General features: G+C 57.6%; 2 protein-coding genes across 5 annotated transcripts in view; one reads left to right on the top strand and one right to left on the bottom strand.

Moving 5' to 3' along the window:
• The first annotated feature begins 4,263 nt into the window (after positions 1 to 4,263).
• Positions 4,264 to 11,913, top strand: ERFE (erythroferrone). Its single transcript, XM_087424636.1, has 8 exons — positions 4,264 to 4,461; positions 6,762 to 6,884; positions 8,110 to 8,212; positions 9,468 to 9,718; positions 9,795 to 9,903; positions 9,985 to 10,075; positions 10,936 to 11,014; positions 11,682 to 11,913. Exons 1-8 carry the CDS (start codon positions 4,264 to 4,266, stop codon positions 11,778 to 11,780), a joined length of 1,053 nt encoding a protein of 350 aa, XP_087280762.1. The 3' UTR covers positions 11,781 to 11,913.
• Positions 11,914 to 15,078: 3,165 nt separating this feature from the next.
• ILKAP (ILK associated serine/threonine phosphatase) overlaps positions 15,079 to 21,149 on the bottom strand; it is a 33,490-nt gene continuing 27,419 nt past the window's right edge. For all 4 annotated transcript variants that reach the window (XM_087424632.1, XM_087424635.1, XM_087424633.1 and 1 more), the window contains 3 exons: positions 18,081 to 18,200; positions 15,613 to 15,694; positions 15,079 to 15,351 (listed from right to left, as the gene is read on the bottom strand). In XM_087424632.1, the coding sequence (XP_087280758.1) occupies positions 15,211 to 15,351; positions 15,613 to 15,694; positions 18,081 to 18,200 (343 nt within the window). In that variant the 3' untranslated portion in view covers positions 15,079 to 15,210. The remainder of the gene's footprint in view (positions 15,352 to 15,612; positions 15,695 to 18,080; positions 18,201 to 21,149) is intronic.

Here is a 21,149-nt window from a genome sequence, read left to right as displayed (position 1 = left end):
TGATGTCATGTGCTGGGAAGGCTCCAGTAAACAGCAAAGGTCGCCTTCCATGTGCATCAGGAGGCCACACAGCAAGTTGACTTCAGGCTCCCATTGCTTTCAGGAGCAAAGGGAACTTTTATTCCCATGACTTCATCGCAAAGCTCCTTCCTTTGGAGGAAGAGAGAAGAGTGGGAACAGCTTGACTGCATCAGGCTTCTGGGAAGCCAGGGCCGAGGCCGTGACATGAGGGCCCAAGAATGAGGATTAGATTTCAGCCGGGCGTGAAGGCGCGTGGGGGCGGCCACTTCGTGCCCCGCCCGGGCCCCCTTCTGTGGACACTCACTCAGTACCCCACCCAGGGATCTCTTAGCTCGCCCCCAGATGCTGTCCCTGCTTCTGAGCCCGCGGGCAACTGCCACGGGGGAAGGGGCGTCGGTGCCATCGGAACCCCGTTTCTGGGGGTCCCGGACCTCGGGGTTTCTTTGCTAATCTCTGCCCCTCTCTGAGCGGAGGCCATTTTTGAACTGTGACCCCAGAAACACGCAGGGAGCCCACCTGAAGGCCCCAGCCCTGGTGCTCTCCTGCCCCGGGGCCAGCTGAGTCGTCACCTCGGGATAGTGTTACAGGAAGCTGCACCAGCACCAGAACCGATTTGATTTGGGCCCTCTGCTAGGGGCTATGACATCACTAGGATTGTTCACTGTTTGGGAAAATAACTGTTTTTCACATGGCAACAGCTCCTGTCCTCACCACTGGCCTTGCTCGGACTGGGGCCCCCCACTGTGAGGTGGAGGTGATGTCACATGAAGATCTTGAAGATCACATTCCCCAAATCGGGTACATCCAGCCCCACACATCCCCGGTGCTACCAAAGGTGACAGGGCCTGAGCCTCGCCTTCCCGGGGTGCAGGTTGGGCCACAAGGCATCCGGCCCTGAAAGCAGCGTGCCTCTCACCCCTGTGGACAGAATCCAGGCCAGTGACCCAGAAGCGGGGCCCCCCAGCGGCCTGGCCTCCGTGCTGGAAGTGAGCGTCACTGGCCACCTTCCTCCCGGCCTTGGCCTTGGCTGTCCCGAGTCACTTATGAGTGGGATCCCAGCAGAGGGCTCAGGGACAACAGCTGCTGTTATGCCCACTAAACAGACGAGCAAAATGAGTCTCAGGGGGATGCGTGGCTAATGGCCCCGGATGTGCCGCCTCCACAGATACGTGTGACCTTTGCTGCAGGCGGCCATGCCAGGGCCAGGTTTGCTGAGCAGACCCCCTGCTGGGCTTGTCCTGGGCTCCAACCTTGCTCTGCCATGGCCCCCAGGGCCTGAAGCCTCTGTCTGCATGTAAATTTGAGGGCACCTCCCTGCGACGTGGTGCCCACGGCCTGGGCCAGGGACCCTCGCCACTAGGGCAGCCTGGAACGCAAGCAGGCCTCACCCACTGTGCACTCGGCTCACCCTGTGCCTTATTCCCAGCTCTCAGGCAAGGAAACTGAGACAGGCTGGCCACCATGAGGTCCCCAAGCCAAGCTCCTTCCCTCCCACCCTGTCAGGCTGCCCCCGTGGCATTCCACTCCCCGAGCAGGGAAAGCTCTGTGGACGAGCCCCCCAGGTTCAAGAGTGGCCAGCTACAGGTGTTTCCCTGGGCTTCCCTGACAGCCAGACCCCCAGAGGAAATCCCACCCCTACGGGACACTCACTGGTCTGAGGGAAAACACAGGGCCACATCTTCTTCAATAACCTTCAAGCTCATCCTGTAGCTCACATTTCGCATCATCAAGATTAGGAAGGACTATAATGGGCAAAATGTGTGGCTGTGTAGACGTGACTCTGCCTAGTGGGCAAGAGGGCCTGGCCCCAGCCCCGAGCCCAGGCTGTGTGTCCCTGGGCAAGCCACCCACCTCTCTGGACTAATCAGTGGGGCCTGTGAGAAGCGAATGAGGGGCTGGGTGTGGACGTGCTTTTTCAGAAACACAAAGGGACTGTACACAGAGCTGCATCTCCTGGGAACAGGAGGCCCTCTCTACTAGCAGATCTCAGGTTTCAGCAAAGAGAACACCCCACACTTGGTGTCCTACGGTCCCAGATAAAGTCTCCCCGAATAAACTAAACTGAACAAAATTACAATACTTAACCCTGAAGCACATGCCCAACACACATAAACGCGTCATGAAAATGTTCCAACACGAGGCTTCCTCACAGACCTTCCCTGTGGGACCAGAAATAAGAAGCCACCCAAGACGGCCTTAACCCTCTGAGGGCTTTCCAATAACACCCTCCACGGATTTGGAAGCGAATGCTCTTATTTGTAACAAAACTGCTGATGTTTGCAGATGAAATAAGTTCATATATTTTGTTAAGTATATATTATAGAAGCCAGTATTTCTCAAATGTCTTCTTGGAGATCTGCAATTTCTATAGGAATTTCAATTTTTTCATGCCATTGATAATTTTAAAAAGAAATTGTTAAAAAGATAATGGCAGGGCCGGCCCCGTGGCTTAGCGGTTAAGTGCGCGCGCTCCGCTGCTGGCGGCCTGAGTTCGGATCCCGGGTGCGCACCAACACACCACTTCTCCGGCCATGCTGAGGCCACGTCCCACATACAGCAACTAGAAGGATGTGCAGCTATGACATACAACTATCTACTGGGGCTTTGGGGGGAAAAATAAATAAATAAAAATCTAAAAAAAAAAAAAATTAGTAATGGTTACCATTATAAAAAAAAAAAGATAAGGACAGAACTTGTCTTTTGCAGTCATAATTTGCCTTTGAAAGACATCCTTATAGAGTAAGTCCGTGGGACACACTGATCCCTGGGGGGAACACATTCTCAGATGGGCGGGGTGTTTTTTCTTTAAACACCACCCCCCATCCCCCCAAAAAAAGACTCGACCACCATCCCCACATCCTACAGGCAAAGAGGCAGAATCACAGGGAACAATTAATACCAGGCTTTTGCTAAAGTATGGAGTCTTTCCTGTCCCCTGGAAACAGTGCCTGAGTGGTGGAGACTGTCCCTGAGCCAGGTGAGGATTACCACGGCCCCTCCCCCAGGCCGGGACTCCTACTTGCTTTCAGTTCGCACTGCCACACTCTGAAACAGGGCAGGGTGAGGCCTCCTCTCTTCTCAGAAGAGGTCAAAATCATCCCCTGGTGTGGGTGTAGGCCCTTGGGAAGGTGCATTCCTCAGTGGTGCCTTCCCCCACTCTTGAATAAAACGCACTGTGTCCCCACCAGGCACAGGCACCTCAGGGGCAGGGCACAGAGAGCCTGGAGTGCCGTGGTCCTGCCGTTACCTTCCAGGGGGTGAGACAGACAGGCAATGGGCACGTAATAGCATAAAGCAGCCCAGGGAAGGAGTGAGGAGGCTGGCTCTTTTCAGGGAGGAGCCTGGAGTTCAGGCCTGCAGGGTCTGGTCCACCTGTCCCAGCGGGGTGTCCTGAGCTGACCCCAGTGGGCAGCAGGCAGCCTTGTCCCTGATCGGGTGGGCTAGGCCGAGATGGAGCGCAGTCCTCCCAGCCCTCGCCTCCGTGCGCCCGCATCAGAGCAGGGCAGCTGCCCTGGGTTGTAGATTCCCTTGTGCACACTCCTGGCCCCACGCCCCTGCAGGTGAACCCAGGTGGGGAAGAATGGCGCATCCCTGAGCTCAGAGCGCCCCAGCCATGGGGAGAAGGGTGCCCTAGAAGGGACGCGTCCCCGCCTGGGAAGGGGGAGCCGAGGAGGGACCCTGAGGGTCTTCCCGCTCCGACGTGCTCAACTTATGTTGCCGAGGCCTAAGCCCCGCAGGGCGTGGCCAGGAGAATGGGAAGGGAGCGTCTCAAGGTTCCCGCAGAGAAGGCGTGGGACAGAGAGGGGAAAAAGGATGCCCCGGGGCCCGGGAGAAGGGGTGTCCCGGTCCCCGCGAAGCAGAAGCACTGGACAGTGCTCAGGGAGGGACCGGGAGCCGGGAGATGGAGCGGAAATGCGCTCAACAGGAGCGGGCGCTCCTGCCACCGCGAGCGAGTGCTTCCTGAGCCCCCTGCCTCCCCCGTAGCCCCCTCCTCGCACCCCCTTCCCTACCCTGTGCCCCGCCCCGCCCCGCATCCCCCCGCTCCAGCGCCCCCTGCCTTGCGCGGCACACACTCACCCCTGCTGCAGCGCCCCTTGCCCTCCCCCGCCCCGCCTCTGCAGCGCGCGCCGGAGCCGGGAGGGGGCGCCCGGCGCGGCGGGGGATTCGAGCGCGTTATAAGCGCGGAGCCGGAGAGCGGTTCCGAGACGCCGCGCTCGGAGCCCAGAAGGACGCGCTGCCCGCATGGCCCCCGCCCGCCGCCCCGCCGGAGCCCGCCTGCTGCTCGTCTACGCGGGCCTACTGGCCGCCACCGCCGCCGGCCTCGGCTCCACGGAGCCTGGCGCGCCCGCGGGGAGCCGCGCCCGCGAGGAGCCGCCGCCCGGGAACGAGCTGCCCGCGGGCCCCGGGAAGAGCCGCGTGGGGCCGGCTGGCCGCCCGCCGGTAAGACGCCGCGACGCGCGACCGCCTAACCTGCGCCCCGGCCCCAGCGCCCCGGAGACCCCTGGGCCTCAGCGCCCACCCGGACCCCGCACCTCCCCGAGGTCCAGGGCGCACCGGGGGCGGGGGAAGCGCGGCGCCGCCGGCAGGGACCTGGGCTGACTTGGTGTCCTCCTTTCTAAAGTGGGGTTAAAAACGCTTTGCACTCGGGGCTCCGGTGAGACCCGGGAGTTCTGGACGCGGCCCTCTGCACAGCCGGGCGCTGCAAAGGCCGGCCTTGATCTTGGCTTTTGGTAGTTTTCTCTGCATCGAAGCAAAATTCTACCAGGCCAGGGGAAAATGCCTTTTCTTTGGGGACAGAGGGAAGTTGGGAAATACGTAAAATGTAAATAACTTGATTCTCATGAAATTGGGAAGAAGGTAATTGTAAAAGTGTGAGCAAATTACTGACCCCTCCCCACCAATCTATTTGGGACAATTTCCTCTGAAAAACAAAAACTGCCTCGCTGTGGGTCTGGGGGAAGAAGGGGGAATGCAGGGGCCCCCAATGCCCTGTGACTTCTAGGGCGGAGGGGGGATCTTTAGCCCTGCCCTGCTCCTTCCTTCCCATCTCACTTGGAACCAGGATGGCCAAGGACGCCCCCACTAAGACAGGCGGAGGTGGCAGCCAGCCCCGCAGGCTCCCTGGGAGGAGCCTCCCCGAAGTCCTCAGTCCCCACCACCCTCAGCCACTTCCCATGGACTGAAGGCAAACCCCACCCAGACAGGAGGCCACACCCTGGGGGAGGCGGGGCTGCCTGATGTCCGGCGCAGTTGCCAGGAAGCAGTGGGGAGCCCAGGTGCTTCCAGTGGGGGTTCTGGCCTTGGACCCTCTTTGGGAGGACCAAGGTGGCACTAGGGGTTCCCAGCTCCTTCCTGAGAGCCCTTTGAGGCTGGAGACCTTCATGGGCCAGGGCACCTGCCTGACACCCACCCACACCACCACAGGCCTGTTTCCCCGGGCTCCAGACCAACGTGGAGCTGTTGGTCCACCCGTTTCTGCTCTCCCAAACCAAACTGGGGTCTGAGTCCATCCACAGGCCACTGGTCCAGCTGAGAGGGCGGCCAGCTCGGCACGCCCACCCGGCCTGTGTGGAATCCTGCCATGGGTTCCCACCGAGGGCGGCGTGAGGTTGTGAGGTGGGATCACAGGTCCTGGTGTCTGTGGAGAGCAGCCACAGCAGGGCAGCACCTCGCAAGGCCCACCACCCAGTGAGACATGGGGAAGCCCCGGGCACTCTGAAGCCTGTTTCCGTCCAACTCAGATTCCTCCAACCCGCAAGCCCCCGTCTCCCCACCACAGCACACTGACTCCAGAAGGAAGGCCCCAGGTCTCCGTAGAGTGGCCCGGAGACCACTGGGTGTGTCTCTGAGGACAGGGCCTGGCTAGTTCCAGAACCCCGGGGTCCTTCCATCAGCCACTGGAGTTGGCGCCCATGACCTCAGCTAAGCACTCTTGGGCCAGCTTCCTTCCCAGCTGGCGGCCTTGCCTGGAGCCCAGACTGCCCGAGGCCCTCTCCCCAAAGGGCCCAAGGCCTCTCCCTGGAAGGTACCTCCTGGAACTTCCTTCATTGTCAGGACTGGTCAGAATGCAGCATGCAGGGGAATGGATACTTCTGGAACGGTCACTGTCCTTGCTTCGGTCAAGCATCTCAGAAGTCCTGAGGAAGATGAGTGGCTCATGCCCCATGCAGGGGCCTTGACATCTCAGTGCTGGACCACCCAGTCCCCCTAACTGCCCTGGACCACAAGCCGCGGCAGCCCTGAGGGCTGAAATTGGCCTCCCTGGAACCTCGGACCATGGGGGTTAGACAAGGGAGTCTGCTGGTAGCTGGGGTCCCAATATTCACAGTCACCTCTTCCTGACCACCTGTGGGTGCCGGTGGTCCCATCCGTCCCGTGACTCTCCCAGGAAGCTGTGTTCACTGCGGCTCCTATGGAGGAGGCTGGAAGAGGCCTGGTGGCCAGCAGTGCCAGGATTCCCACCCCTACAGAGCTCTGCACCCCGACTTCCTCCACCCACATCCAGGGTCCTCTTCTCCCACAAAGTCCAGGCTGTGGTGTGGCCTGTTCCCCAGTGGTCATCCTCCGTGTGCCAAGAGGAGGGGGTCAGGGGCCGGGGGCTGTGCTGTCTTTGGGGGCACCACTGTTGACAAGGAGGGGGCTGGAGGGTGCAGAAGGCCTGTCCTGCACGGTCACATCCTGTGTGTGTGGCGGGTGCCTGCTGGGGGGGCACACTCACCTGACGGCCATCTGTGTTCCAGGAGCCCAGCACCGAGCGAGCACACGGCATCGACCCTCATGACGCCTGGATGCTCTTCGTCAGGCAGGGTGACAAGGGCGTCAACAGCAAGAGGGGGAGCAGAGGCAAGGCCAAGAAGCTGAAGGTGAGCAGGAGAGCCCCGCCAGAGTGTGTGTGTGTGTGCGCGCGCGTCCCGGGGCAGGGGGTGTGAGAGGGAGGAGCGGGTCTTCCCTGAACCCCCAGCCCACCGCCATCACCCCCGTACCCCTCACCACCTCCCACTGCACACCCTGGGCATTTCCAACAGGCACAGACCCTCACCCTTGGTCTGGGGTCATAGAGCACAGAAAGTGCCAAGGCGGGGCCCAGGTCACCCTGAGTTTGGAGCCTGATCCAGCCATTTACCCTGTACCCCTAGAATGCCAGGCAGCTCCACTGGCTACTCCCTTTCTCTTCCCTCTGCACCCTGGTGAGGGAGGCCTGGGCTGGCCTGGGAAGGCGGTCAGGGACCACCCTGGAGGGGCCTGCAGGGGGGCTGGAGTGACACACAGTCTGGTTCCCAGTGGGTGGGAGCACAGGGGCCCTGGCAGCTGCTGGTTCCCACTCTCCTTCAGCCTTGGGCCTGGTGCCTGGTTCTGATGCCTGACTCTTACCTTGAGCCCCAAAGAGGGCCATGTCCCCTGGGGAGGGCAGCTCTGGGTCAGGGCTGTGCTGCCCACACTGGATTTGGGCTTCTCTGTCCGCCCAGAGGGCCGGCCTCACCCTGCCCTGGATCTGACCCAACAATGGAGAGCAGGGCTCTGAGTCTGAGGCAGGGGGGCGCCTGGGCTGTCACCATGACCTGACCTATCACCCTTGCCCCTCTGCACCACCTGGCCCTGCCCCAAACTGAACTGGGGGGTCCCCCGTGCTCCTCTCTGCAGGGGATTTCCTTGTTCCCGTGTTGGGTCCCAGCCCTGCCCAGTGTGGGCTCCTTGAAGTCCCAGGTCCCGCTGCTGGGCCAGGCCCAGTGGGGCCTTGCTGACCCTGGCCGACTGGTGCAGTAACAGACCCTGAGATGAGAAAGCAGCCTGGAGTGTCCTTCCCTCCTTCTTTCCCTCCCTCCAGGAGACCCCCTCTGCCTCCCCAAGCCCCGCCCCCAGGGCCCCCACTCCCCCAGCCAATCCAGTCCTCACACTCATGGCCCAGCAGCTGTCAAAGCGCGGACCCTGCCTTCTCGGAGAGTCTGAGGCCCTGAGGCTCACCTCCACCTTGGAGGTCAAAGCGAGGCCCCTCCTGCCTGCCTCTTAGTGGCCAGAGCTGGCATGGGGGGTGCCCACAGGTGCCAGCCTGCCTGTTCAGATGTCCTCACTGCTGAGGTTCACTTTCAGCTTGGCCTGCCAGGGCCCCCGGGGCCCCCCGGCCCCCAGGGCCCCCCAGGCCCTATCATCCCACCAGAGGTACTGCTGAAGGAGTTCCAGCTGCTGCTGAAAGGTAGGGGTGCGCAGCCATGGGGGCTCACCCCCCACCCCCGGTGTGAGTGGGGCCGGGGGAGGGTATCCTGGAGGAGCGAGATAGGCTGGACCTCAGCACCTGGGCCAGCAACTGGGGAGGCCCCTGCTCTGTGCCAGGCTCAAGGGCCGCCACCTGGCCTGGCTCGGCCAAGGGTCAGGGGCTGGGGGTGGGAGTGTGGGAAGGAGGAGGCTCCGCAGAGGAAGTGGGCCTGGGCACTCCGTGTTTGGTAGGTGGTCGGGGACCAGCACCCATGCCCTACCTGGAAGTCAGGTGACCCCAGCGAAGGCAGGAGACCTGAACCCCTCCCCCAAAAGTGGGGACTGTCAGGGAGAGGTCAGGGCTCCTTACGCTTGCAAAGTGCTCCTCTGATCCCCACAGTAACATGGGAGATTTGAGGCTAACCCCGGGTAACACAGGCCCCCAGACCGCCGACGCCCACTTCTTCCCCTCCATTACCCTTGCCCCCGCCTCTTCCCCTGACAGATCTCAGGGGAAGGCCACAGGGCCCCTTGAGAGGGCACCCTTCCCCAGTGGGGCAGCACAGAGTGGAGCCCAGCCTGGCACCCACAGGTCACCGCCCGGCCCTGGCTGGGGCAGCTGAACTGGAAGCCACACAGGGAGACAGCCGAGCTGAGCTGAGCTGTTGTGCCCAGGGGGACAGCCCTGCGCTGTGGCCAGCTGCTGATGGGTGGCTCACATTGTTTATTAGAGTTAATTCTATTATGAAGAGCTATTGAGAGAGCCTTTCCCCCTTCCATACAACGTAGTGTTCACTGAAATATACCAGCTTCAGTTGCTGAAGAACCTCCGTATTATTTCCAGTATAGCTGCAATAATTTATTTACACCCAGCTTCCTTCCAAAAATGATCAGGGCTGGCTTATACATTGCATTCACTGATACAATAAAAAATGTAAACAGAGAAAACCCTTCCGCAGCGCGAAGGCAGAAGTGTGCGTAGGATAGGGAGCACTGGGTGTGAGTCTGCCCCGAGCTTCCCGGTAGCTAAAGCGTGAAGGGAAACAGGAGCGGCCTCAGGATGGGGAAGCAAAGTTTCTGCAGGCCCCGCAGGCCGATATGGGGTCTCCCGTGGATTCCGGAGTGCGTGCGCCTGGCGCGTTGTTCGGGTGCCGTTGGTAATGGTCTCACACGTTCTGGAAGTGGGGAATGGGTCTGGGACACGGAAGCGCGGGTGGAGTGGTCCCGGCGTGCGGCTACCACTGGCTCTGTACCAGGCGCGGTGCGGCAGCGCGAGCGTGCGGAGCCCGAGCCCTGCACGCGCGGCCCCGCCACGGTCCCGGCCGCCACCCGGGGGGACGAGGAGGAGCAGGAGGCGGCGGGGGGCGCGGGCGTGCTGGCGCTGCTGGCCGCGCCCCTGGCCCCGGGCCCGCGGGCTCCGCGCGTCGAGGCCGCCTTCCACTGCCGCCTGCGCCGGGACGCGTCGGTGGAGCGGCGCGCGCTGCACGAGCTCGGCGTCTACTACCTGGTGAGGCCCGGGCCGGCCGGGGCGGGGCGGAGGGGGATCGTGGCCGGGCCCCAGTGACCGTGCGTGCGCCCCGTAGCCCGACGCCGAGGGTGCCTTCCGCCGCGGCCCGGGCCTGAACCTGACCAGCGGCCAGTACACGGCGCCCGTCGCCGGCTTCTACGCGCTCGCCGCCACGCTGCACGTGGGTGAGGCCCGGCGCCCAGGAGGGGAGGCGGGTACCGCCCGCGCTGCCCTCACCGCCCCGTGACCACCCCCCATCCCCGCAGCGCTCGGGGAACAGCCGAGACGGGGGCCGCTGCGCCCCCGGGACCGCCTGCGCCTGCTCATCTGCATCCAGTCCCGGTGCCAGCGCAACGCGTGAGTGCACCAGGGGGAGAGGGGGGCGGGGGGGCATAGAGGGGACTCCGCCCGAGCCCTCCTCCACCGCGGGGGCAGGCAGCTCGGGGCGCTCACTAAACTGGCACCAGACCCGCCTCCTCCCTCCGGCTTCCCCCACGGGGCCTCGCCGCGCCCCCCTGTGCACACTCCCCCACCCCCTTCCCAGGACCTAGGAGCCGGGCCCTCCCCAGCCTACCCCTTTCCCATCCCCGCAGGGCACTGACTCCCATCGCGCGTCACCTCCTGAGAGAGGCCTTTCCTGATCACTCTGTGCGAGGCTCCTCCCTGTGAACTTGCTTCATGCACATGACCCTAGCGATCTTCCCCTTTCCCCCTCGATGGCAGAGGCGGCTTCCTCGGGAGCCCCAGCACCCAGAACAGAGCCCAGGCACAGAGCAGGTGCTCCCCAATAGTCCCAGAAGGCAGGAACGAGTGAAGTTCAAAACTTCTCATTCTGGTTTGAAAACCCTCCACTTTTGGCCAGAACCCGCTTTTTATCGTCACAGCTGCCGACCACGTCCAGCCTGCCCCCCCCCACCTCTGCCACCCCCTGCCCCTGCTGCACCATCAGTGTCCTGTTTCCAGCAGAGGCAGGACCTGCTGCCCCTGGCCGTGCCAGCTTGCCTCGCCCGGCCTCGCAGCACAGCTTTGGCCCTGTGGAGACTGCCCTTACTCCTCTTGGACACCCACTTCAGATACCACCTCCACCAGAAGACCCAGCCCGGACTGCTGTCCCCCGCACTTTGCTGGGCCCCGTGTCGGGTGCTGGGGTGCTGGTGGGTAAAGTTGGTGGGGTCTGGGGCCGGGCTCGGGCTGACCTCTTTCTGTTCTGGTGACAGCTCCCTGGAGGCTGTGGTGGGCCTGGAGAGCAGCAGCGAGCTCTTCACCGTCTCGGTAAATGGCGTGCTGTATCTGCAGGTGCGTGGGGCAGGCTCAGGCGTGGGGGCACCACCTGGGCGTGGCCATGGGGTGACTGGGCAGGGAGGGGTGCTGGTGAGTGCTCAGGAGCTCTGGGAGCAGCGCCCTCAGGCTCCAGGCCTGAGATAGGTTCAGGGTCACTAGAGCGCTTGTGCTAGTCCATGCAGAGCCAGGCCCTGTCCAGGTCACCTTCCCCCAAAGATGCAGAAGGTTGTGTGGGTCCCTAGATTCTTCATTTCTGGGAGTTCCCAGAGGATGGGACCCTGCTGGTGCATGGACCACATTCGGAGCAGCCAGGCCAGAGTACTTGTCCCACGACGGCTCTGCTAAATGGGTTGGTGGCCAGGCCTGTGGGGGCAGGGCCACCCTCACACCCCACTTTAGAGCCCTTACAGGCTCCGCTTGCAGCAGAGGAGCCTGTTTGACTCTTGAACCCCTCTGGCCCTGAGCGTAGGCTCGCTCCCACGCACGTGAACTGTAGGAGCCCATGGGCGCAGGGGGGGCCCATGGAGCTGGAGAGAAAGCACTAGAATAGGGGTCAGAGGCGCTGGGTTTGAGGGCAAGGCGTGCCAAACCCTCGCTCCACGTCCTTGGGCGGGCCAAATGGGGGCGACCCTGCAGGCTGGCGGTACCCAGGCTGACTCCTGCCGGGCGCCGCTCCCTGCAGATGGGGCAGTACACCTCCGTCTTCCTGGACAACGCCAGTGGCTCCTCCCTCACCGTGCGCAGCGGCTCCCACTTCAGCGCTGTCCTCCTTGGTGTGTGAGCGGCCACCCCAGGCCCTTCCTCTTGCCGGGCAAACGGAGCTGGGGTCCGAAGGATCTCTGGGCAGTGTCGGAGTGGCAAAGGCCACACACAGGAGGAAGTCCGCTGGAAATGCCCACACTAGCCACCGCAGTTCAGCCCAAAGACGGCCACAACAGGCAGCCCCAGAAGGTGACATGCAAACCAGCAGTCCCAAAACCCAGATGATTCCAGGATGCCACCTTTTAAAAGGGGAAAAGCCCTCTTGGGCTGTTACTCTGGAAATGTTTCTAGTTGGGTTTGGTGCACCCAGGAGCACTTGCTTCATCCCTGACTGCAGACCAGGCCCCCCTGCTGGCCGGTTGGGCAGCTTGCCCAGACAGCCTCAGCTGCTTTGCTATGGCCGATCCCCGCCTTTTCCAACTTTCTTAGCATTCTCGTGGGCTGCCAGGAACACTAGCACAGAGGGGAAAGGCCGGTCAGCCTGCCCGGGTGCCCTGTGTGGAGGGGCAGCCTGTGCAGGCTGCGGGGCTTCCCAGGAAAGCAAGCTGTGTGGCCAGGCTGGCTTGAGCCAGAGCCTTCCCACAGCTCCCCGTGTCCACCTGGGCCCCCTGGTCCACGCCTGCCCCTCCCCCAGCCGTGCCCGTGGCCTGCCCGTGGACCTCAGGGCGCTGCTTGGCCTGCAGTGTCCACAGGACCCAAGGCTCTCGCTGTGGCTCCTTGGCAAAGCAGCCTTGGAAACCAGAGGGATGCTGGAAAGGGGCTTATGGGGGGACAGTGAGAATCTGGGCCCAGCTTCCAGGAGCTGTCTTCACTTCTAATGTGTGCACGTTAACCTGCAAGTTCACTTTGCAAATGGCTTTTCCAAATAGGAGCTGCACTCTTTGCCTCCTCTGCAAATCCGTCATAGACAAGGTCCCTTTTCCTATCCCCTTTGAGGTCTGAGGCACTGCTAGGGTCCACCCACCAGATGGAAGATCTAGAACATCTTTACAGATGAGAGGCGGCCAGGCCCTGCCTACCCATCTGAACAGATAAAGCAGAGGCGTCCCGGGAGCTGACAGAGCCCACTGCCCACCTAGGGCCTCACTGGGTCCTGCCAGCTCCGAGGTTCTTCCCCAGTTGGGTGGAAGTGTGGTCCCCAAGCTCAGACAGGTGGAGAAGGACATGGTGCCAAGAAAGCGCTGGTCTTGGGAAGGCTAGGTCCCAAGTCTGCTGTGCTGCCATAGCAGTGATGGGACTGGGGTGGGGGTGGGGGGTGTTCCTGTGAGGAGACACGGGTGTCGGCCTGCAGCACGTGTCTTCCAAGGTGTCTTCCAAGGTCCCCACTGCCTGCTGAGGAAGTTACCACAACCCCCGTCCCTACACACAAGGGGCTACAGGGACCTGGTACCACAGGTTGTCCTGGGGGGCCAAACTGCTCTAGCAAGGGTGTGTTCAGGCTTGGGAGAGAAGGGGACAATGGCCAGTGACCTTAACCTAGCTGGCCTCAGGATGAGCAGGTGACTGTGGCCAGGCCTGACTGATACCCAGGAGCCCAAAGCTTCCATCCCCACACTCGAGTCAAAACATCTCCCTCCCCAAGCGCAGTGCACGTAAGCTGGCCACTTCGTGCCCTCTGGCAGGCCTGGCACGGTTCTCAGTAGGATGTGCACCCGCCCTACCAGGAAGCGCTGGCCGGCCTGTGTCCTGTCTCCCCTCGCTCTTTGATAAGGGGTGACACAGCCACACCCTTTTCTGGATTTCACTTTGTACGCAGTGGGCACAGATATTTTAGAGAAGTTCTCTTTTAACCTTGAAAAAGCCACAGATCTCTTTCATTTTCTCAAGTGTGTCATACAGCAATTTATTGAAGTATTTATTGTATGATATTGCCAGGTGGAATATATTTATATATGTAACTGACTTTATGAGGTGATTCAAGTACTTAAGAATTGTGTTACATGATTATACAAAGTTGTAATAAAAACAAAGGGCATACCTTAAACTATAGCATCTCTATCATTTAGGCCAGGCTCACTAGGATGGCGAGCAGTGAACTCAGAGTGAGGTGGAGGGATGGCCTCTAGCCTGTGGGGGCCCTCGGACCCCATGAAGGAGGCAGGAGAGGGCCCTGCCAGGGAAGCCGCGGTGCCAAGCCTCTCCAGCTCTGGGACAGTGGCACTCTGAGAATTAGGGACACATGAGTCACAGGCTGACACCTGGTTTGCTATAGGAAGAGGTTTATTGAATAAATTGTTCTGTTTCCCAATTCTGAGATGCTAAGGGTCTTTTCTTCAGTGATGCCACACTGTCTGATGTCACAGTCCTCAGCAGAAATGGAACCTGGCTCTTAACAGTCTGGGGAAGGGTGTACTCTGAACATCCCGAGGTACTTGTAGCAGGGACACCGGTTCCACTAACTGAGCTGACGAGTGATAAGACCATGTGCTGGGCGGGGGCCAGTAAACATTACAAAACAGCTTCGTCAAAGGCAAATTTTTAGAATCTTACATCATCCTGAGGCTAGCAGTGACACAAAAAGACCTAAGAGCTGCTTTACTAAAAAGCAGTTACAGCAATACTGATGACCTGTTTTAATATAAAGGGCTTGGAAAGTATTTTAAAATTTGTTCTTCTGAGTAGGCTGATCATGCATTTTTTGACATCTTTAACAGAAGGGTCCCACTTTGAAGTGCTACTGTGAAGACCAACCTCAGCCCAACACAGAGCCAACTGAACGCACATGCCCAAAATGGGGAGCTGGATTTCAGAGGCCGTCCTGAACTGCTTATCTCTGATTCCAGTGAGCTTGCCTGCTCAAACCGGGAAGTGCACATTTTACACCCAGGGGATCCAGATTTGAGACCCAGTACACCCAGCACTCCATAGTCCTCCAGCCAGACTGCATGTATTATCAGTGGAATCAGAGATAAGCTGAATTCCGTGTTGTTTTCGGAGGGCCTCTCAGGGACACACTATTCTCCTGGCTCAACCTGGGATCGTACTATGTAACGTTTTGTAAACTTATTTTCATATGGAAAACTGAAAGAAGCCAGAGCGCTCCAACAGCCCGGGTCCCAGTCCTAGCCTGTCATCACCTCGAGCTCGCCACTTCCCCCACCAGGGTGACTGTGAGTGAAACAGCATAGCTAAGGTGCCCGTAAACTACACAGCACTGCCCAAGGAGCGACTTGAGGGGTGGGTCATTATTACGAGACAATCCAAGATGCCTATAATGGTTTTAACAAGGAAAGACCGAGAGCATATTCAAAAGTAAACACAATTAACCTCTTAAGGGTCAAGAGCTGCTCAAAATGTAATAAGATAACTCAAAGGACTAGAAAAAACAAAGAAACCTTTATTTACAACCATGGGAGTCCCAAAGGAGTACACGAAACACACATAATGTGCACACACACAATGAACCTCTGAAGTCACTACCATGCCGTGCTCCTGGTCTCGTGGTGCCCTCAGTGCCCTATCCGCACCACCATCACGGTGACGTTGTCCGCTGAGCCCCGCTGCACTGCCTTGTTGGCCAGCCTGTTGCAGGCTGCTTCATAGCGGGTGTCGACAGTGGGCTTCCCTTCCCGGCTCTGGATCTTCTCATCCTATTGGACAGGAAAGGGGGACTGGTGAACAGGGGGACCCTGCACCCTGTCACTCTTCTGAAACACCACCACCTCGAGGAAGGACTGCTCCCCAGTGTCCATCAGGGCAGGCAGGATAAAGTGAGCGGTGAGTCCCCTGGGCAGAGTTCATGCTGAGAAAGTGCACAGCTGCCCCCCAACAACGGGCAACATGGAGCAGGCGCGGGGTCTCAGGACTCTACTTCTCTAAAACCTACTGGCGCTCCTTGTGAGGTTCCTTACCTCAAGGCAGGACAGGATGAAGTTCACAGCTTCCTCTGGGGTAAAGACCTTGAAGAGGCCGTCACAGGCCAGCAAAATGAACCTACAACAAGAGGAAGAAATATAAACGAGTTTTAGCGGGAAATTTTATAAAATCACCTGGCAATGGAGGTAAAATAAATACTTGCCCAACTGCTTAAAGGCTAAGAACTTTTTAAAACCAATTTAACTCCTATAAGATAAACATTAGGGGCTGGCCTAGTGGCAGAGCGGTTAAGTTGACATGTTCCGCTTCGGCAGCCTGGGGTTCGCCGGTTCAGATCCTGGATGTGGACCTACGCACTGCTCATCAAGCCATGCTGAGGCGGCGTCCCACAAAGAGCAACTAGAAGGATGTACAATCATGACGTACAACTGTCTACTGGGGATTTGGGGAGAAAAAAGGAAAAAAAAAAAGGGAAGATGGGCAACAAATGTTAGCTGAGGGCCAATCTTCCTAAAAAAAAAAAAAAACACCTCTGATCCTCTTCATCTTTGCCCAAAAAAAAAAAAAAAGATAAAGGTTAAAAGTACTTAGAAATATTTGTAGGTGGGATGGTACACATCAAGATTGGGACTACCCTTCTGTTCACCAACAATCATGGATTAACCCAAACACCGGGTGCTGCACTTTCTTAGACAAACATGAGGAAAATCACCGAATAAAAACATCAGTTGTTACGGTCACTATACACCCAAGTTCTATCACCACCTGCCTTGAGCCATTTCCCAAGGACATAGAGCTGACAGCCAACACTTCGATGGAATGTCCTTGAGCACACTCTACCCACGTGAAGATGTGTGAGTCCAAGACCCCAGGGAGGACTACAGTCCACTCTCACTGTCTGAGAACGAGATTATCTCCCTTCCAAAATCCCCCTCCTTCCGACTGCCCAAGGAAAGTCTTTCTGAACATTGATGGATTTGATGTGACAGTTTTGGTTCTCCTAGCCAGGAGGAAGGTTCCCCACAGGTTGAAGGTGGAACCACCTTTCTTTTCTCAGTGTAATACTCAGGTCTTGGTTCTCCTCTTCTGACTGGGCATTCATTCAACAAGTATTTACTGGGCACATGTCTGTGCTTGGGACCCAGCAAGGCACAAGTCCAAGCAGGCTCCTGCCCTTCCAGTGAGGTAACAGACCCTGCATAACTGATCACGCAAACCCACCACCCAGAGCACAGGGAGCTAGCACAGCACATACGACAGGGACTCGGTCTAGTGTTGGGGCAGAATGGGGCCAGCCCCGTGGCTTAGCGGTTAGGTGTGCACGCTCCGCTGCTGGTGGCCCAGGTTCGGATCCTGGGCGCGCGCCGACGCACCGCCTCTCCGGCCATGCTGAGGCCACGTCCCACATACAGCAACTAGAAGGATGTGCAACTATGACATACAACTATCTACTGGGGCTTTGGGGGAAAAAATAAATAAATAAAATTTAAAAAATTAGTGTTGGGGCAGAAGAGACTTTCCTGAGGCTGCATTTAGAAAACTAGAGGAAGGGCTGATGGAAACGTCCCACAACCCTAAGGTCGGCAAGAACATGGCACACTGAAGGCAGGCATGGAGAATGGGGAGAGGCTGAGCAAGCAGGGCCATAGTAAGGCTCCTCGTCGGCAGCGCTGGGAGCACGGCTCAGAAGAGCATTCCCTGCTGCAGTGCAGCAGTGAACCTCTCTCACCTGCCTTGTCAGTTCAGTCTTGTGAATCCCATTGTTCTGAGCTCTTCTCCATTCTCCTTCCCACTGCTGCCTAAGTTCAGCCCTCCTCCTCAAGCCAGAGCCACTGCAGCAGTTCCTAAAGGGTCTCCCCACTCCATCCTACTCCAATGTTCCACAACTCCCTGCTGAGGGCTTCCCATCGCCAGGCATGGTGCCCAATCTGTTCAGGCCACTTAGAATGGGAGATGGACAACTAAATGGGCAGTCTCCTTCCCAACCTAGCTTAGCCCTGCTTAAAAACCTCCCATGAGTCTCCACCAATTACAGGCTAAACTCAAACCCCTCAGCATGGAATGCAGGGCCCTTCACAACCTGTCCCCAGAGGAGCCTGCCGTCATTCTTCCATCACTCCCCATTACTGGCACCTGCCTGGCCATGTTTTCACACTGTCCTACTTGAATGCCTTTGTTGTGTGTGTCCCCTCTGCTAGAAAGCCCTTCTCCTATCGCCAACAGGGAGACCTCCCCTCCCCCCTGCCACAGTCTCCCAGAGAACCCCACTCCCAAGACACCCTGGACCAGAATCACCCATTCACGTGTGCTCCCCTACCAGACCGTGGACCCCACCAGAGCAGAGGCTGTATTTATTTCTCTTTGCAGCCTCCAGGGCCCAGCACTGTGCCTAAGACATGGCTGACCACTCCGAACCCAGGTGTGTTATACAAATTGGAAGAAATCAGGAAGAGAAACAAGACCATGTGTGTGCACACCTGTGCCTGTGGTAGGGTAATATTACCTGTCATTGGGGGTCAGCTGGCAGCGTCTGATATCTGGCACAGAAGTGACCCCACATCGCTTGTACTGCCCATCCCCGATGGAGCGGGACACCTCCAGCACGCCCAAGACACGCCCATCTCTAAAATGAAAGGAAAAAAACTCAGACTCCATCTAACAGATCATGGCTCCACAGGACTTAGGATCTGACCTTAAAAACAGAAAAATGGGATAGAGTGAAAAATGTAACCAGCACTGACATCTCTTAGCCTCAAATAATACAGAGATACGTAAGTATGTTTGTGCTGAATCTTCATTGCTCTAGGTCATTAACATCCCTGCTGCCCTTGGCGCCTCAGCCCAGCTGCACACTAATGGGATCAGCGCCCCCTCTAGCTGGCATGTGGCAGTGCCTGGCCTAACCCACCAACGTGCCCACATCCCAGAGTCAGACTTGACTGGACTGGGACGGGGCCCGGCTCTGTTGTTTCCTTTTATCTTAAAACTCCTCGGATGATTCAGGCATGCAGCCAGGGTTAAGAATAGGTGGAACAGAGGGATGTTTTGCATTTCAATCTAATTAGATTTGGAAAATATCTGAAAGTGACTATTTCCAGATTCTGAAGCACGTTTTCTTTATGCCAGGTATGGGTATGATTCAACTTAAAAAAATGGTAGTATTCTGCACAGCATTACACTTTTACCCATTCTATTCTTGGGTGAGGAATATGGAGATGGGGAGGTGACCTATGAATGGGATTCCGTGTTGTAAGACAGAGTCCTATCAGCAAGGGAAACAGTCCCCAGCTTGATGTCCTCAAGAACCATTCTGGTGGGCTTACTTGCTGTGCAACTTTGGACAGCTGTAACCTCTCAGGCCCTTCATGTGTAAAAACAGAGGAGAAGCCAAACTCAACAAGGTGCATGAGAGCACTCTGCAAACACCAAAGCTGTGCGTGGAGGTTTCGCATCTCTATGGGGCTCCCCAATGACGAAGCAGCAGCTTGGAGATGCTGTGCAGATGGATGCACGTGGCAGGAAATTCCTCACCTGGGCCTGGGCCGCTGCCTTGGAGATAGAATTCAGCCTGGCCCTGGCCCTTCACTGTGCCCACAAAGTCACCAACCCAGTGGTCACAGCTGAGTAATCAGCCACAAAGACTTCTGCTGGCATCTGTGAAAAGCCAGGCAATCTTCTCCAGTACAACTATTAAAACAAATAGCAAGAGGGGCTCAAGTACACAGGAGCAGAGCTGAAGACCGAAGTGTGGCGGGATGGGGGACCGGGTCTCTCAGGCTTAAGAGCACCATTCAGGAAGAAGCTCAAAGCACAAGTACCCTGAGAAGCCAACAAAGTGCTTCTTCTGTGACCCAGTGACTGGGTGCCTGGTGTGGAGCCCCTGCCCCAAGTCATAAACCTGGCTTGTTTCAATGAGATTGAGTGCACTGACCATCTCTGCCATGGCAGGTCCTGGAAGACCCAGGTACTAGTAACAATTTCTGGTGCAGCACAACTCAGAAAACGTGGAACAATTCCTAAGTGTGATGAAGAAAAACATGCAGCACACCACAGAAGCCACCATTCTTATTCCTGTTTACCGAGCAAAGTTCCACTCAAAGTTCCTGAGTGGAAATCCTGCACTCCCTCAACTACCGGAATGACAGGAGAAAGCAACAATGGACAGAATCCGGGCCCCAACAAAAGCCACTTCTATTTCAGAAAATGGCACGGCAAGCTGGCTGGCATTCGGCCTGCACCCAGTGCAATAGCCTATGTAGGACATGCATGTGCACAGGCCAGTCAGCTCGACAGAGGCAAGTCGGAGCACCAACTCTGAGACTGTGCCTCTCAGGGGCATAAACCCCACCACTTGCCCTTCATGTTCAGTAAAAGATAAACAGGACACTACTGCCTAGGCCGGTCACGTATCAGCCACAACAGGCACACGCAGGCCTTAACCTCCCCGCCTGCTTTAATCTTTCTAATAGAACTCTCTCCTACACTCTGCACATGGTCAGCTTCCTGAAACCACACTACTCCACACATACTACAAAGCTCTGTGTTTGCAGCAGGCTCTCCCTCAACAAACTGCTGAACATTCATTCTCCTTCCACTACCCTCACAGTGTTCCCCCAAGACCACCATGCTGACAAGGGTGGGTTTTCAAGTCCCAAACACCAAGCCAACCTGCCCGTCGCTCAGTACCAGCTGTCGACAGAACTGGTCTCCTGCCCTTAAGCACTCGCACCTTTTGCTCCGTGCTGCTTTCTCTCTCATCTCCTTTCCATCTGCCTGTCAATCAAAGAACTGTTTTCCTATTTGCGGGAAAGCCATTTGACAGTCTCCTGATCTCAGCTATTTCTGCTGGTATTTTCTGTTCCAGTTCTTCCTTCACAATCAGAGAGAGAGGCACTGAGATGGCCAATGTGACTGCTAGGACGAGCTGGTCACTACCCTGACTTCAGCTCCTCTAGCATGTGAGCAAAAACAGGGACACAGTTGGTCCCAATATGTTTGCAAAGCTAAGGCTGGGAGGTGGAAGCCCTATATTCTGACCATCCAAAGATGGCAAAGGCCAAAATTCAATGTATTAATTTGATGGGTGCTACAGAGATGACTGAAGGTATGATTCCACAGCTGTTTCTTTTCGTTATCAGAGACCTATACTTGACCAGGTCCCTGGCACACAGTACTACACATTTAAAACTAAATGCTGCAGAGTGATGTCAGCATCACGGCGGAGGGAGTTGTTCCCCTAGGCTCTCCTCCATAAGATACAACGAAAAGGACATTCATTAACCAACAGACAACATCCACACAGCACAACAGGATATCTGTGAGATCCCTGCAACCATACATCTGAAGGTGGGGGGACTGGATCCTCGAGAAGCAGCAGAATGAGGTAAGTAGATCTCCTCCCCCTCCCCAGCAGCAGAGCAGGGATCTAGGGTGCGGAACCTCAAGTAGCAGCCAGTGCTGGACCTCACGCAGAGGCTGGTGCGTGACTCTGAGAGGAGATGGACAAACAGGCAGCCCTCCGAGGGAAAGCTTTTGTTCTTGGAGTTGCTTCCCAGCCTGTGGCAACGCCCCA

The sequence above is a fragment of the Ceratotherium simum genome, chromosome 37 (genome assembly GCF_057802395.1).
Source record: "Ceratotherium simum simum isolate JZ-2026a chromosome 37, ASM5780239v1, whole genome shotgun sequence".
Taxonomy (NCBI): Eukaryota; Metazoa; Chordata; class Mammalia; order Perissodactyla; family Rhinocerotidae; genus Ceratotherium; species Ceratotherium simum.
This window is presented reverse-complemented; position numbering and strand designations above follow the sequence as displayed.

Bases quoted from the DNA above. Each gene is read 5' to 3' on its own strand.
- ERFE (XM_087424636.1), top strand. From the start codon at position 4,264: ATGGCCCCCGCCCGCCGCCCCGCCGGAGCCCGCCTGCTGCTCGTCTAC. The intron at 8,213-9,467 runs GTAGGGGTGCGC...GCTCTGTACCAG, and splicing joins GTTCCAGCTGCTGCTGAAAG to GCGCGGTGCGGCAGCGCGAG. The intron at 11,015-11,681 runs GTGCGTGGGGCA...CGCTCCCTGCAG, and splicing joins ATGGCGTGCTGTATCTGCAG to ATGGGGCAGTACACCTCCGT.